This window comes from Rousettus aegyptiacus, unplaced genomic scaffold (assembly GCF_014176215.1).
Source record: "Rousettus aegyptiacus isolate mRouAeg1 unplaced genomic scaffold, mRouAeg1.p scaffold_m13_p_7, whole genome shotgun sequence".
NCBI lineage: Eukaryota > Metazoa > Chordata > Mammalia > Chiroptera > Pteropodidae > Rousettus > Rousettus aegyptiacus.
This window is the reverse complement of record NW_023416310.1, coordinates 100,021,129-100,038,647: the sequence shown is the minus strand read 5'-3', so window position 1 is coordinate 100,038,647 and position 17,519 is coordinate 100,021,129. Positions and strand designations below refer to the sequence as shown.

The 17,519-nt window shown below is 41.8% G+C and overlaps 1 protein-coding gene and 2 pseudogenes across 4 annotated transcripts in view; 1 reads left to right on the top strand and 2 right to left on the bottom strand.

Moving 5' to 3' along the window:
* Positions 1-17,519, bottom strand: part of TRPC7 (transient receptor potential cation channel subfamily C member 7) — a 124,191-nt gene that overhangs the window by 48,936 nt on the left and 57,736 nt on the right. For 2 of the 4 annotated variants that reach the window (XM_016137714.2, XM_016137715.2), the window contains one exon: positions 2,897-3,061. The exons of the other annotated variants lie outside the window; for them this stretch is intronic. In XM_016137714.2, coding sequence (XP_015993200.1) covers positions 2,897-3,061 — 165 coding nt within the window. The remainder of the gene's footprint in view (positions 1-2,896; positions 3,062-17,519) is intronic. 4 annotated transcript variants of the gene reach the window in all.
* LOC107506829 lies at positions 11,812-12,612 on the bottom strand (annotated as a pseudogene).
* Positions 16,635-16,753, top strand: LOC118605808 (annotated as a pseudogene).

The window sequence follows — 17,519 nt, the reverse complement described above, 5'->3', positions numbered from 1 at the left end:
ATTTAGTTGTCCTCTTCAATCACCATATTAGTTGCCGAATTTCCTCTGATACCCCTAACCTTATAATCTTATATAACTGTCTTTCTTAAAGTCTCTCAGAAACTTATGTAAAAATAGAATTGACAGCCTTGGGAATTTAAAAGGAAATAAATGATGAGGTCTTTTTGGCAGGCTAATCAAGTAATTTTGGTGTCCCTAATAGTTCCCAAATTAGGACTACTACTATTAGGAAGTAAATGTACTATTTGGTTGGAAGCAGAAATCTCAACATAAGCTAGACATTTGTGCACTGTAGCTGGTTGATGAGGTTTAGCAATGAAATTTTATGAATACATTTATTAAAGAATATCAGTCTAATTTCTTTGAGGGAGGTGTAATAAGGTCATTAGAACACCGACTTGCTGGAATTGCACTGGCTTTTTCATAGAATTACTAGACAGATATAAAGGCAGTGGCCCCTTGGGAGGATGGATACTGGCCTATTAACAGAGTTGTCCCTCTGTGCCACTCTTGGGAGGATGTTGTATTCCAGGCAACAGGAGTCTTTAAAGAGGGCCGATTTCTTCACATGGAACATGTGACCTCTCTGTAACCCCCAGTAATACAATATCTCTGCCAAACTTAAAAAGATTTCTAAATGGTGAAAGGAAAGACTAAATGTATTTTGAATGTTTTATCTATTCTTTGACTGCCTCAGAGCAAGTTTGACAAGCTTTTAATGATGGACTCTTTCCTTGGAATGAACATTACCACCAAAAATAATCTCATGCTGTAGACTAAGACTTGTCACTCAGCTGTGGACACACCCTCCATTGCATTGAGCTCAGATTTGCAGAAACCACAAGTGGCTTAGTGACCAGCTCCTTTATCTTGAGTGCTCTCTTTTTAAGTCTTACCGAAAGCTCCAGGAGCACCAAATGTTAATCAGACATGTATCTGAACAGAGGAGAAGAAGCCCCAAACTGCAATCATTTCTTCTAGAATGTTCCAGAAGACTGCTATATGTCTGACCACTATGTTCCACGGTGGCATCAGCCTCCTGGATTTACTGAACCCCAAGAAAGTCCAAAATTCCCTCCTCCTCCCATACATATGCTTTCCTCCCATCACATCTGCATGATTTGGCTAAGATTCTTCTCAGAACAATTAAAAATTTAGCAACTGGTATATCATCTCTTTGTGACTATTTCCCCAGGCAGGCAGAGGCAAACCAGTTTGCTGGTGTTGCCTAGTTCTAGTTTCCTAGAAGCTGTCACATTTAGTTTTACAGCAAAGGTGAGAATTGGCAGTGTTTTCTCCACCAAGTGGTTGTTATTTTAATGACTGAATATCCTAGAATTAGTTTGGGGGCCAGAGAATGTGGAGGCAAGCATCCCTAGTCTTGGCTCTAGATGACGACAGTGATCTGATTGGCAGTACAGACTAGATAATTCTAGTATGAAGACATGTGCCGTAGATGAATGACCAGCTCGAATCACTCATCGTATTTTTTTCCCCACTCACTGTACTTATTTTCGGTTCATAATGAAAGAAAGAAAAAAATTGTCTTCATCTACATATATATCATTTGGGGAATTCTGATTTAGAAATCCATGTCATGGTAGACTGCCATAGAAAAAAATTCCTCAATAGAGATTTAAGGTCCAACACTACAAGTACTCAGTATGAGGACTTTTATTTTTAATACCATTCTACGGAAGAAGGAGTTCTAGTCCTGACTTTTCTCCATGACACCCTTCCTCTCTAAGGCAGTCAGTTCATTGCCTGCCTAGTTAGGTGGGCTTGTTAGCAGCCCCGAAGTCTTGGGCCCATCATCCTGATGTAATTTTCTTTTTGGCAGAATTGATAAGAGGATCCATTCACTGATGACAATTTTATTAACTGCATTAGCCGGTCAAATTTTGTGTGGAACTAATCTCCCTGTACTCATATTTCTTCTGCTGTATGTTGATTAGTTAAGTTCAATTCCCTTTTTAACATACCACGAGGTTAATGTAACTTTGTAAACTTTAATGACCATCTTAACTCATGAAACATATTTCAAAATTTTTGCATGGTTTGGTCTATAGGCACAAACTCTTGCCCAAAGCTGGAGTGACTGTTTGTGCTTTTTATGGTTTTGGATCAAATGCTTGGGTTGTAGTGTTGGTGGAACAGAAAGTGTGGCAGTTTGGGACCTGCAGGTTCCATTCCCTCTGTTACCAGAGGGCACCAGACACTCACCCTTTCTTGTGAAAAGCTTTGCACCTTTTAAATTCTTCTCTTTCCTTTGCTATTTTCCTTCTTATGACCTAATTAGCTGTCCATGTGCTCCAGAACCCAATCAACGAAGCCAAGGAAACTGGGAAGATGTTGACATGGGTCTGCAGTGCCCCAGTATGAGCTGCATTTGATTCTGTCTACTAGTTATTTCTCTTTTCTGAACCCACTTCATTAAGTGTATGTGTCATAATGTAATTGAGGGAGTGAAATGAGATATTCCATGAAAAGGGCTTACTTGATGAAAGGAAAGTACTCAATAAATGTTGGCTATTCCTATTGCCATTTATTATGATTATTACTCTGGGTGTTATTACATGTTTAAGACATTGGATGATGAGAAGAGGAAAAGTACTTTTATTCTCTCTCTAGTCTGCTGTTCATCAGATTAAGATCCACAAGTTTAAAATTTTCCATTTTATCACTTCCCTTACTTTCTCTTTTAAATGATGGTTTAAAAATGCAGATCTTAATGTTTTCTCTCTTATGTAGTATTTTACTTTTGCTAGGTATCTCAGAGCTATTTTCCTTAAATAAAGGAAATGATTAGCTGCTTATTTGAACAAAATGGACTTCAGGTCATGCTAAGTAGAGAGAAGAAATAACCACAAAGACATGCACCTTAAGCAGTCTGTACCTTACTGCACGGAGCAATCCAATAGGCTATGGCCAGAAAAGGGAGGCCTAGGGAGACTCCAAAGACAGCCAGGAATTTCACAGCGATAGACTGTTGACGTAAGCCTGAGAGATTTTCATACCACATGGTAAGCAATTGCTGCTGACAGTTAGGATGAGCAACGAACTGTAAAAACAAAACAAAAACAAAAACAAAACGCAAACAGGAAAATGGCATTGGTAGCACTTGTACAGTAAACGACCTATGAGTAGCTTGGGGCCAAAATGTTCCCCCTGGGGAGGAGTAGCCTGGGTGTTAGAGCAGGAGCATCAGGAGCAGGTACCTGCTGGGTTCTTCTGACTTGGGGATGCTGGGGGTCTTTTGGTGTGGCCAGAGTCCTTACAGGATTGGGGGCATCAGTGCTTGGCAAACTGAAGCCCCAGAAAAGTCTCAGGCATAGAACATGACAATCAGTTTTGGGCAAATGGCTTGTCTCCAATTCAAGGAGACTTATCTCTGTACAGAGTTCATTTGGGAGGTGCCATGAAGAATGGATGGAGCATGAATGAGTTTTTGGAATCTCACATGGGTTTGAGTTTTGTTTTAACCATTTACTAGCTACAGGACCATGAGCCAGCTACTTAACCTCTCCGAGCCTCAATATTGTCATCTGCAAAACAAGTTTTCATATTGTCTTGTAAGATTAAATGAGATATTGTCGAAAGCTTCCCCTCTCTGTCTATGTAGTCTTAAGAAAAAGTACTTGCAATGTTTTTGGAGAACATTTTAACAGCTCCTCTGTATTTCCCAACTAGATTTCAGTGGTGTTTGGCTTGAGTCCATGGAGCTCTGTGTGGCATGCTGGAGCACTGACACATTGGATTCCCCATTTGGTAGCTTCTGGCCACAACCTTCCTCTGTTGGAACTGCCCTGCCCTAATGCCCAGGTTACAAGGACCTGTTGTGGCCATTTTGTATTGTTGACATCACCCCTCTAGATAGAGCTCATTGGACTAGGGGTTCTCTTTACTTACAGGGGAATTAACATGTAACCTTGGGAGATCTGGGTAGACATCTTGCACTGTGTGGACTAAACCAGTTAAACCAGTAGCAAACCAGTTAAAGCAGTTAAGAGAGATAGAAGAATGGAGTTGTGTAGAAAGAGGCTCAGGTAGTGTCCAACCCTCTCTGGAGCCCAGCTTCACTCTGTCTGTGTGGTACATGAGACACACCTGGATTCATGTGCAACATCTTCCTTTTTCTGCTTGATCCAGCAAGCTGACATGAGTTACTGCAACCACACATTCTCTTCTCGCAAATATTTGGCACTGTTTGGACATTTGTTAGTTGATTCTGAGTCCTGGCCAGTGTTAAACTGGCAATAAACAATATTTAAGTAAAATTTATGAGAATACAGTTTACATTTGTGAGAATTATATTCATTCACTTATTCCCTATGACAGGAGAAAGCCATTATTTTTGCCTTTGGCACCCCTGCTCTTCAGCCCTTCTCAGGATAGCCAAGTGCCATAGGAGCTGGGAACCATGGACTAGAGCAGGTAGATGGGGCATTCTTCAAAGGGACCGACTTTTCATCTGATAACCATGGAGCGTAACATGCCGATTTTCATTCCATTTGCTCTGTTGAGTATTAAGGGGCCATATACAATGATTCACAGGAAATGCAAGATTCCCTTTTCATTATCGGAACAATATAAATAGAGCTGTTTTTAAAAATTCTCAATGCAGATAGCAACATGTTCTTGTTTCCAGTTTTTGGGAACTCATAGCAGCAGCCAAGTGATCTGCAAGGACATCAAAGGTTTATTTGGTCCTGCAGCAGCCCCTGATAATACTATTATTTAGATATTAGCTGCAAATGAGGCTTTTTTTTGGGGGGGGGGAGGGTAGCATTGTATCAACCATTGCTATCTTGCCCTCCAAAAACAAGAGCAGCAGATTCTCCTCAGCCCAGGTGGGAACCCCAGGCCAGTGGGCAACATGTTTTCCTGTGCTCTTTCTGGCTCAGAGCAAAGTAGAGCAAGCGACAAATCATAGCAACGTTTCAGTAATTCTCAGAGCCTGCTTATAACACAGGTCCCACAGAGGGATGGCAGGTGGGCTTGTGGTCAGTCACTTTTGGTTTTCAATGGTCAGCCTTCTCTGGGTGCTGCAGTGGCCCTGCTCTGGAGAAACAGGTCAGTTAGAAAGTGGGGCATATGCCCATAAAGTAGCAGAAGACCACTTGGCTGACCATGTGGCTCACCCTGTGGCTTGCTGCACTGTAGCCGTTCTGACAGGACTCTCCCCTCATCCCCTCCATTGGCCTCTTTGTCTATATTGGGGAGAGTCCATCCTTGCTGCTTCTGCCATTTCCTACAGACAAGTCAGCACAACAGACTGGGCAGCAGAGCTGGAGGGGAGGAACTTCTGAGAGAACACAGTGGGAACCGTTTCCACTTGCTCTTGCCTGCTTCAGATGAAGACTAAAACAAGGGTGCTCTCTTGAGACTGGGTCTGCCTCTGATTAGACCTTTGCTAATTTTTACAGTTATATTTCTTCCTCCGTATAAAGAAACTTGGCTGTGTATTCGTAGACAGACTTTATACTATAATACTCCCAGAAAACTGACAGCTGCTGATAGCCAAAGCCTGTATATTTGTTTGTTTTTACATGGGCACTTTTCAGTATTTGTGGCAGATGACCTTTGAGGATAACTTCATGACATACAGTTCAATGTATATGAAAGGATTTTTTTCTACTGTGCTTTTGAAGCACAGAGAAATATCCCTGACCCAAGCAAGATGAGAGTAACATGAAGCATGCCATCAAGACACAAAGAACACCCTAACCAAAAGGGCATTCAGCCATGGAACAAAGATGTGAAGAACTCCTGGGGGCAGGGAGAGTTTTCAAAAGCAGGGTCAGAAAGGAACCAATGGAATTAAAAATCACAATGGGAACTCAGAAATCAGTATTGCCTTGGGCCTGCTTTCTTTGGCATCTAGCTCAAATAAAGGATGAAGTGATCAAAGGCTGGATGACACCAAGAGCTTTGCCCAGGCCGTTCCTACCCCTGATTCCTGTCTCAGTCCCATTCTGGACTGAGAGCATGGTACACTTTCATGAAAGTTCTTTAAGGGAGCAACTCAATTACCAGCTCAGTTCTCCCAAGGACATGATTCATGCTCTTCATAGGAGGGAGTTTGTAATGGCCTGGCAGAGCTGAGAGTCTGTTAGGTAGGCGTACACGGAGTTGAGCAAACTCTTAAGAGAATGTAAATTAAATCACATCCACCATTGGGATGGACTGTTCAGAAAACTGGATTGTGGGGGCAGGGGAGCTAAGAGAAGTTAAATTGCAAAGAGAGAGAGGTGGGAGGCAAATTCCGTGTAATGGAAAAGGCAAATGGATGGATGAGCCAGGCTGAAAAGCAGTACCCAAGAGGCAGGAGGGGCCAGAATTTATGTGGCTGATGGTTCTTGAATCCATCCCAAGCCAGTTATCCTGGAGGCATGTTTGACCATGGTTAATATAACAACATTTTTACCCAAAGCTGGTTTTCTGTTAATACCTCAACTAGTTCCTCCCAGCCCTGGTGACATAGTGAGAATACAGTGCTGGCATAAGGGAACTCCTGGGTGTATTGGCACAATATTGGCTGTTACTTTGCTTTAACTAATTGATGAGCCATTATTTTTCTTTTATAGCCCGAAGGAATATTATCCCTTTCACTGTATTCCCTGCTTTATATTCACTCACAAGGAAATATCTGAAATTTTAGGAATTTGTCAAAGAGCTATAAACATTCCTTAACTAACTCTTTTTAGGGCAGTTTCATGGGATATTAACATCCTTGGGCCAGATGCTCACATTACAACAGGGCCTAAGACTTTGGTGGTGGAGGAGAGTGATTAAGTGCACAGACTGGTACTAGGCTGCCTGGGTTTAAGTCCTGGCCCTGTCACATGCTGGCCTTATGTTCTTAGGTCACTGACTCTTTGCTTAACTTCGCTCTTCTTTAAAAGGCTAATAATGATGATTAACTGAGTTAGTATTTGTAAAGTACTGAGAACAAAAGTGATGAATAAAATGAGCCCATTACTCTTTTCCTTGCCCATTTTTTCTCTACCTCTTTCTCTTTCTCTCCCTGTCTTCCTCTTTTTGTCTCCCTTCACTTCCTACAGCTCTATCCAAACCTCTTGTCTTTCTTCTGACCTCCATGATTTTTGAAGTGGTGTTGCCTTTGGAAAGGGCCATGTAGCCTAACCAGATGAGTTATGCCACCCCCTATCCAGTTGCTCCTTCCTCATCCTCCACTGAAGGTACAGCATGATTTTTCCAGTCAGTTAGCTCAAAATGGGCTGGTCTCTGCTAGGTCAGTCATGGTCACCATCAAGTCTATTCAGCTACACGCTGATACCCTTTGATGATTATGGAGCCCTTCGTCAATGAGGAGCAGCGCAGGCGACTGAGCCTGCAGAGGGCACTTCTCTCTCGGTAGTGCCCTCCCACCCTCTTGGAAGCTGTTAAGTTCTGCATTTTGGGGGAAAAGGGAAAGAGGGCTACATTTGAGCTCAGAGACTTCAAGGCTGTGCGATTTTCATATCCCTTAAGCACAGATTTTTCTGTGTAACACTAGGCCTCATTTACAGAATAATAAGATGAAGCAGTGTGTGATTTGATAAGCAGAAGAATAACTTAGCTGGGGAAAAATTTATGAAATCCGATGCTTATAGAGAAAATGACTTTCTTTTATACCGATAACCCTTCAAAGGCCCCACCGGTGTCTGATGTGACTGTGGTTAAGGTTTTCCACTTAGCTCACTTGCTCATCACCAGCATTTGTTATAGAAATCTTCCCCCCCCCCCCCAGAAACTGTCTACACAGGAAAAGGAAGACAGACACTGTAGCAATCATCAAGTGGCTTTTCTTGGTGTAGACAGTCTGGATTAGAATAATTCTGTGGTGCCATTCCCTATCTGGAGCATCTCATGGGATTGGATTCAGTGGTGCTAATGTTGTTCCCTCCCATTTTGTATTGGCAAAGCTCTCAAGTCATGGCAGTGGAGGAGAGAAGGAAAGAATTGGAAATGTCACACATTTACAAGTTTAGTTTGTGGGTTCATTCACTCATTCATTCAGCATACTTTTCCTCAGATTCTTCTCACTATGCATTGTGCTTAGCATTGGAAATACAGAGAGAAGTTACGGTTCTTATCCATATGGTGCTTTCAACTCCATGACTCTGGAAATAGAATGGGGCTTAGCAGTAACACACTTCCAATTCTAGAGTAGGCCCTCTGTGTTGGGTAATTGAATGAATACTGAATGTTTGTCCCATCAGTAGGTGCACTTAGTGTGCTTTCTCCTGGGTCCGTCTTCCTCGTGAGGCTACTACTGCAAGCCCCACTTCCTTGGCACAGCTAGTTGCTTTGCTTCCATTGATAACCTTCAAACTGCTCTTCTCCTTGCTAGCAATTAGCAGAGTGGTTACCACTCTGGCTGGACCATCCAGGTTCAAAACCCTAGCTGTATGATTCTGGACAAGCCCCTTCACTGTTCCTAGCTTCATGATCCATGAGAGGGGAAAATGTGTGTCGGGTGCTCAGCACAGAGCCTGGTGCTTAGTATTTAGATGGACATTGGCATTACTGCTGCTGCTGTTCCTGCTCCCACTTCTGTTCACCCTCCAGGGCCATCTAAATCCATCTCCCCTTGGCTGAGTTTATGCCATCAGCAGAGTGCTGAGCGGTCACGGTGTTTTAAGAGTTAAGCATTCCTGAAGAACTTAGTGTGCTTGATTACAATAAAAGAGAACCCAGAAATTGCCATTGTTTTATTAAGTTTTAAATAACTAGATCATTCTGCTATGGGGCTGATATTGTCACTATTCTCATCAATCTTATTTAGCCATGTAGCTCCCGAGTGGCCACCACCAGAAGATAATCTACGATATTTCTGGTAGTGAGAAGAGAAAGATGTGGAGCTTGGAGCTTTGGGTGGGGAGCCCAAATGATCATACCTCTTTCACAGAGCCTGTAAGTATGGGGACTAGACAAGTAAAGTTTTAAAGGGACATCTTGATCTCTAACTTCCTTCTACAAAGTAAAAAGTTTTAAAGTCACAGCTTGATTGTTTCTACTGTTAATAATTGAAGACGTATACTGTATGAAGGAACTTTAATTATATTATCTGTAATCTTCATAATCTCCCCAAAATGGATGTTTTATCTACATCCTCATATTATCACCCCCATCTTGCATTTGAGGAAACGGAATCTGAGTTAGCTCAAGTTGCCCACAGTCCCACAGAGAGAAATTGGTGCAGTCAGGATTGCAACTCAAGTCTGATTTCAAAGCCTGACGTGTTTCCATTCCAGTAGGCTCCCTGTGGAATTCTCTTGATTCCATTGGCTGGACTTTAGCCCTTCCTGGTCTTAGTTCTTTGTCATAAATACAGCAATAAAAAGCAAACATTTATCAGGCTCTCATATGGATTAGGTCCTGTGCTGAGCATATTATGGACATTTTCTTATTTAATCCTCGTTACACAATTAGGTGAGAACTGTTATGCCCCTTATAAAGCTAATAGTGTTGTGGCTCTTCAGATCTGACTCTACAGCAAACATTCTTAACCACTTCTTTATATTGCTTCTTCCATCTGAAGTTTCTTATACCTTTTCTGGGTCATGTCACTGTCTCATTCTGTTCATTCTGTCTGCCAAGCAGGAGAGTATCTTTGTGAGCCTACAGATTTCAGATGTGCCACAGAGATACTCATACGGTTTTCCAGTCAGAGTTCTGGACAACTGTGGCCGTGGTCTGTGACCACTTTGGGGAGGACAGTTGATCTCTGACTTCCTTCTTCAGACCAGTAGAGGTTCTGTGCTAATCCCACGCCTACTCCATTTGTACTTTTTGGATTAGATAGAAGGATGAAGGCATAGCTGGAAGGGATTTTAGTTGGGAGGAAGGAAGCAAGTGAAAGGGAATGAAAGGAAGGTAAAAAAATGATGAGAATGACAGAGCAAAGGAAGGGACAGTGGGCGATAGAATTTAAAACCTGACTTCCAACTGACGTTACAACTTGACTTCTGCTGTTTTCCTTCCCATCCCTGGTCTCTGGCCAGGTTCCAGCAAGGCTATTCTCAGAGCATGCCCAAGCTTGACTCTACAAGCCTCTACTCAGGGTATCCCTTGCTACCTGGAATGCCTTGTTTCTCATCTGCACATATCCAAATTTTCTCCAGCTCAGTAATTATATCGTGCATGAAAGCTTACCCTCTTCACTCGGGTGTGAATCTCTCTTTCCTCACATGCAATTCTTAGTGTCATAGCTATATGCCTGCATGATTCTCTGCCAGGATAAAACTCCTGGAGGGCTCCTATGGGCCTTAGTGTGGTGCTCAGTGAGTAAGTTCCCAGGCAACACTGTTTGAGTAAATAGTGCAGCTAGAAGTTCTCTATGTTCAGACTGCAAACCTCATGCCATCTATAGGACCAGAGTGCCCTTTCTTACTCATAGCCCTGCGGTGTGGCAGATCCCAGCACTCTGGCCATATCACCACATCTGGAAGAGGCATGCGGGTACAAGAAGCTTAACATTTGCTTGCTTTCCTGGAAACTTGATGAATAGGTACATGACTGAATGCATGTCTCCACTGAATTTATTTTCACCTCTAAGATGTGCTAGGAGATTGAATGACCAACTTCCTTCATTCTCAAAGGCAGTTGAGCTAGGACTTTAAGGCTCTCACCAGGAAAAAAAAATACCATCATCTGGAAGTGGTACCCAAGAACTGAGCTTAGAAGGAGGCCAGGGATTGGAGCTCAGCTCAAGGGGATTTTTGATTCTTTGTTTCATATGCATGGCCTTGGCACAATGCTTCCCTCTCCTCACCTTTTCACAGAACCACCTTTAAAATTTTTCATTTTCTGACAATCCAAGTCTTTTAGACACCCCCTTCATTGCTGGGAGCTTCCATTTGGATGCCTATACAGGTGTCTCTCACGTAATTTATTCCTCCCCTATCTCCTCTTCTAGTGTGCCCCCACAAGCCCAACCAACCCTGGCATACTTCTTAGTTATTTTCACAGCCAAGGGTCCTGCCAGGCAGCTGCTCACTGAATCATCTTGGAAGTCTAATGAGTGGCAAGAGAAGGTGGGCACATCTGAAGGCTGTTCACTCCCATGGAGATTTGATGTCATCTATGACTAGCTTGCTCTGCTTTCTCAAAGACAGCTCTCTGTCCCTGTTTCCCAGGGACAGCAGAGCATATTCCCAAACATGGACCATGTAGCCCCCTGCCCATGTTCAAGGAAGGTTCATTCTGCTTCTCTCTGGTTCAAATCATAATAAGCCTTTGAGACCCAACTTTCCACCTTAAAGTCCTACCAGGTCCTTTAGGCGCCCCCTACACCCTTCTTCCCTGAGAGGTTTTGGACTCATCTATGTCTTATTCTGTGGTCCACTCACTTGGCAATCATGGTTCATGGCCATGATTGTGCATAGCTGTACTGTTGTGTTTACATCTGATCTCATCTGCTGTTTTTTGTTTGGTTTTGTTTTTCGTTTTTCTTTAGATATTTGAAATACAACTTTATCCTGATTCTAAACATAAAGGAACAGGAATGACAGTAACAAACATGGTTACACCACTGAGTATTGTGATGTACTGTAGCAGTCTTATATTTGACACTCAATATGGAAAGAACTGGGTTCCCAAAGAGCTAAATATGCAGGTTCAAAAAACGAAGGGTTTTTAAACTACCACATTCACTCCGAAGCCCATTCATCTGCTTCAGCATCCCAGATTAAGCACATGTTCTGCTTAGCTATATTACAGAATGGCAAACACCTGCACCACTGACATCACAGGATGGCCACCTAGGAAACCACACTTCTGACACTGGGCTCCAGCTTCACTTTCTCACGGCTTGTCATCCTCATCCAGCAGAACGGTCATCTGACCAACCTCTAGATCATGCTCATACTGTGCTGCCAAAGCTGGGTCCATGACATCCTCTGGTGGGGTGAGAGCAGGCACGGCAGCAAACTCCAAGTCAGGGTCTTCGATGAGTTTTTTAGCAAGCCAAAGGAAGGGCTTCTCAAAGTTGTAGTTGCTTTTGGCAGAAATGTCATAGTACTAAAGAGTCTTCTTTCGGTGGAAGACAATTAATATTGCCTTAACCTTCCTGTCCCTAATATCCACTTTGTTGCCACACAATGCAATGGGGATGTTTTCACGTACTTGTACCAGATCTCTATGCCAGTTAGGCACATTCTTATAAGTAACTCTTGAAGGTACATCAAACATTATACTAGCACATAAGGCTTGAATGTGATAGCCATCTCACAGTCTACCAAACTTCTCCTGACCAGCATTGAACTTGATAGGTCCTCTCTTGGTGTGGAACACAAGGGGATGTACCTGGACACCCAAGGTAGCTATGTGCATCTCGAATTAACCAGTCAGATGATGTTTCACAAATGTCGATTTTCCAGTCCCACCATCACCAATCAATACAAGTTTGAACTGAACTTGGGATTCTTCTTGGGTGGCCATCGTGATGTTACTTCCAGAAGCGTCTCTGGGCCAGCCTGACAGAGCTCTTCTGCTGTTTTTAAGCTCTTCAAGGAAACCAACTGTCTTTGCCTTCCCAAGTATGCAGCTTTTGCACATAATAGGTGCTCTGTATACATCTGTTGAGTGATAAATTGTATACTTTTCCAAAGCCTCAGAGATTTGCTCCATGATTTCTGTGACTCATCACCCCAGAATATTTTCTAAATTTAGCAAATCCTCTGTTACACAGGCTCTGATGAGCACTTAACTGTCTTCACATCTTTACTAGAGAGCAGACAGGGAAAGGTGATGAAAACTCAACCAGGATCTTCTCGTGGAGGAGAAGATTGAAATGTGAGGCTAAAATAGTATTTGAGGATTATCTTTTGGGTTGGATGGAGATTGTTTAATTTCAATTTATGCCATTACCACTGCAAACTTACATCAATCCAGAAAATATTTAATAATGATTATTATCTTTATAAAGAATAGCTAATAGTTATTCTGCATCAGATTCTGTGTTTAACAGACACCGCATTTTTAAACTCTCACATCAGTTCATTGAGATGGGTATTATTATATCCCTAATTTAAATATGGAAGCCTGAGACATAAAGAAGTTAAGTAAGTCACCTATAATCACAAGGGTGATCATGAGAGGTTCTGGACTTGAATATAGGTCAATGTGACTTCAAAGACAAATTTTGAACTATTATCCTGTATTTCCACAAGGTAGTTTAAAAATCAGACAGACAAGCCAAATCATGAGGGACCACAGTGATTTCTCCAAGCCCACAGAGGCCAGGAGACCTCAGTTTTAAGATGCTGTCAGAACTCTCATTTCTCTGTGCTTCTGCTTGTGGGCCAGCCAAGTTCCAGTGGAGATAAAAGTCAGGAGCATACAAGGGGAAGCACTCAAAGCCAGTTTCCTCGACAACTTCCGTTTCTGTTAAAGGAGTGAGTCATCATTCTAAAGATGAAATCCTAAGTTCTCTCTCCTACATGCAGATAAGAGTAGTAGCAACTGATTCAGCAGTGGCTTTAATGCCTGGTCACCATTTTGCCAGGAACCAAGTTAATGTGGAGGACAGTTAAGCCCAGATTTATAGCTTTGAAGAGTACAGACGCCAGCCAAAAACACTCTTTTTTGAAGGACCTATTAAGATCTCCAGCCTCTTGTCAAATCCCACTTGACACAGATCCATAACTCTGCAGACTTTCCCAGTGGCAGTGCTGTCCCTTGAGTGTGAAGATTCATGGGGTTGTAGAATACGCACAGGCCCTGGGGTCAGCCCGTCTGGGTGCCAGTCTCGGCTCTATGACTGATGAGGGACAGAGTAGATTAATTTCCCCGGCCTCAGTTTCTCCATCTATAAAATGACCATGACTAACTCAAAGGAGGTTTCAAGGGTTCAGAAAATACAGTTCCAGTTTTTGCTTTATGGTTCAATTTTTAAGTGACAAAATACTGTTTGTTTTTGTTGTTGTCGTTGTTATTGTTGATGTAATCGTTTATTTTTATAATAAGAATCAGAAATAGAAATCACTTATATCTTAAGCCCTGTCCAAAGAGTTATATCATGTATTAAAATTTTTAAACAATCAAAGGTATGCTTACTGACAGAGTATCTGTATCTTTCATGGTTCTTAAGTAGAGAAAGAAATTTGATTATCAATAAAAGCAAAGTTTTTCTTGCAAAAATAATCCTTATTCTAGTTAAAAGACTTTAACAACAAGGAGAGCGTGGATCAAAAAGTACTGATGTTGATAGAGGAAGTCTGCATCTATATTTACTTAAATAAAAGAAGACAGAGAGACCGGAAATGCTTTCTTGAAGTATAAAGCACAGCTTCCAACTGATACAATAATTGTGGTCCTAGACTGATGGAGCTAGTGGTAAATGGTAGGGTGGGGTGACCGTACATTTTTAAAAAAATATTCTCAAATTATTGATTAAAATATTAGGTTAGTGACAGATAAAGGAATCAGAGGGAGATATTTGGAGTTTACTTATATCTTTCTTTTTATGATTTCCAAGTTTTTCTTGCAGAGAAGTGTGCACGTAACTTAGCAATGATCTATTTGATACTTTACTTTTTAAAACCATACTTTATATTTTACTATTATGTAATTATAAAATAACACTTTAAAATTAATTTCATTTTCTATAAATTTATGTTATAATGTTGATGTATGTGTAATATATATTTTGCTATTTTATTTTTACTTGTTGCTTTTATTTGCATATATAGTTTTATATTTAAAACATACTCAAGATTCAGTGTCACTTTTTTAATTTAAATTTTTGATTTCTCAACACTTTTAAAATGTTACTCTTACCAGTGTTTTGATAATAGGAGACATAAATGCTGAAATAATGACGTAGTCATTGGTTCAAGAATTAGAAATAGCATGTGTGTGGCCTAGCTGTTCTAGATCTTGGCAGCTTATGAGTACAGACTTAGCCTCTTGGCAGATGTGCATCCATCCATCCACCAGATGGATAGTAAATGCCTATTGATACTGTGCACCAAGCACCTTCAGGCATGGAAGACACAGCAATGAGCAAGATGATGGAGGACTTTGCCTTTGGAAGCTTGTTAATTCCAAGATTTTAATGTTTCAGAGCCGATTCAGGCTGGATGGCAGGTTATTATCTATCTATCTATCTATCTATCTATCTATCTATTTTTTGATGGCCTCCTCCCAAGTATTTCTGCTTGATTCAAGTACCCTGTGCAAGTCACTTTACCAGTCACTACATATTCTCTGAGCTATCCCAGGCAGCTGGTCCACTGCACAGGCACAGCTGCTATTGCCTCTCTCTAGTCCTGATCTGGCTGCCTTACCACCAGCTCTCTGATCTGTTGTTCTGCTTGCATTGGACCCTCCTGGACTGGTCCATGCCACTGTGGAGTACATCTAGCTCTCTGCCCTATGCTCTCCTCTCTGTTGCTGACTTTATCCTGAAATTCTGCTGCTGGGCTGGTGGGCTCCCACATGGTAGTGGGTGCTGCATTCCTCAAGACCTTGAATGCCTCCTTGGTATGTGGGACATCTACTTTCTTGGCAAAGATGGCCACTTGTTCTCCATCGTGCTTATCTCCAGATCTCCATCTGTTCACCCCAGAAGCACCTGTCTCTTCTTATGTTTGTCTTTCCTAGAGGGAAGTACCCCAACAGAGTTGCTGGAAATGATACCCAGGTGAAGTAGTGCCTTCCACAGTTCCTTTTACTCAGAGTTCAGGCTCTCCATGGTTCTGCTTTTGATGATTCTGAGTGGAAGATTACTAGTCTTATTTCATTTTACCTATTTGACTATACAAGTTAGCCTCCCAAAAGCTGCTGGAGAAAGGTCTTAAATCCTGAGCCACTGTTCTTAGCTTCCTATGCACAGCTCATCTTGGCTTGTAGAGAGGTTGGGGAGGGTCTAAGGACAACCTTCCACTGAGCTCATAACCCTTACTCTTCCCCCTCATTCAAGTCTTGGCCAGACTTCTCCCCACTTCTGGGAATTTTTCTATCAGAATTTCCTTAAAAATCAACCTTATTTTTGCTCTTCCACCTCCCAGCATCAACCTGACCAAAAAAGTTAAACCCAGTGTAGACAAGGTCCAAGTAGTTTTTCATGAGGTTTTGGGCCCTATACAAGCAATATGGAGCGTCTACGATGAACAGCCCCCATCCCCAACAGCTAACATAATTTTTCGCATCTAGAAAACTTTTAAGGGGTCTCTTAATTCCATATGTCACACTGCCCATTTCTACCCTCTGATTTTTAAAGGGACATTGTTACTTAGAGAGCCTGACATATACCTTATCTACACACTTAGTAGGTATTGGTTTCTTTCACTTCTCTGGGAAATGTGGAAATTCATCACACCTCAAACACGGGGAAACATGTAGCATTTATTTCTGGAGAAGGCACATTCTGGTCATGCAGGTGACTGCTGGCTTCCTGTTCTTAGATGTTAAATGAGGGGTATGAATATTAAACAACCAATGCAAAGATTCCTTTGACACTTAGGTTTGGTATTTGAAGAGGCAGTAGTCTCTTTGTTATTCAGGTGCCAACCCTCAAGTCATATGTACAGAAAATTTCTTGATGGGTTGAGTTAACTTTGGTCATAATTTCAATGCTGGGTTTTTATCTCAGGATGTTTGTATCCTTCAGAAGTAGAAACTGAGTCTACGGCCATGGCACCCTGAACATGCCCGATCTCGTCTGATCTTGGAAGCTAAGCAGGGTCGAGTCTGGTTAGTACTTGTATGGGAGACCACCTAGGAAGACCAGGTGCTGTAGGCATTAAAAAATAAAATAAAATAAAATAAAAAACAGTGAAAAAAGAAAAAGAAGTAGAAACTGAGTCTTAAAAGTTATTGTGATATATTAAGGTTACATTTGTGTATATGTAAATTTACATCTACCAACCTACTGACCTACCTACCTATTATCTGTCATCTGTCTTATCATCTCTCTCTTCACCTATCCATTCACCTATCCATCCATTCAGTAAATATCTTGTGAGCCAGACACCAGGAATGCAAAGGTTGAAAATAATGTCCTGGCTTTCATGGCCCTTAAAGTCTTGTCAGGGAGACAGATAGGTAAACAGGCAAATTCAGTGTAGTTCAATCAATGACATGGGGGTAGTGCAGGGTGTCATAAAATAATAGAATTGGCATCCAACCCAAGAGAGGATGTGGGAATGACAGTGAGGAGAGACTTCCTGGAGGATAGACTCTTGAGTTGAGCCATGAAGGCTATAATCAGGATACTGAGACAGTCAGGAAGGGTATGATGAGGAAAAGGTGGTGCGTAGAGTTTAAGCTGGAGAGTCAGATTTTGGTTTAAATCTTAGCTCTGCTTCTGAGTTGGATCTATTTCGTCTGTAAAGTGGGATGCCAGTATTGATGGTGCACTGAATGAATGCATTCAGAGTACTTAGCATGGCGAAGGGTGCTGATTAAGCACTTAATAAATTGTCGTCATTGTTATTAGTGATGCGTTGGAACCTAGTGTGTCAGGAGGGTGCAGGTGGCTCAGGGTAGATGGCCCATTGGGGAGTGAT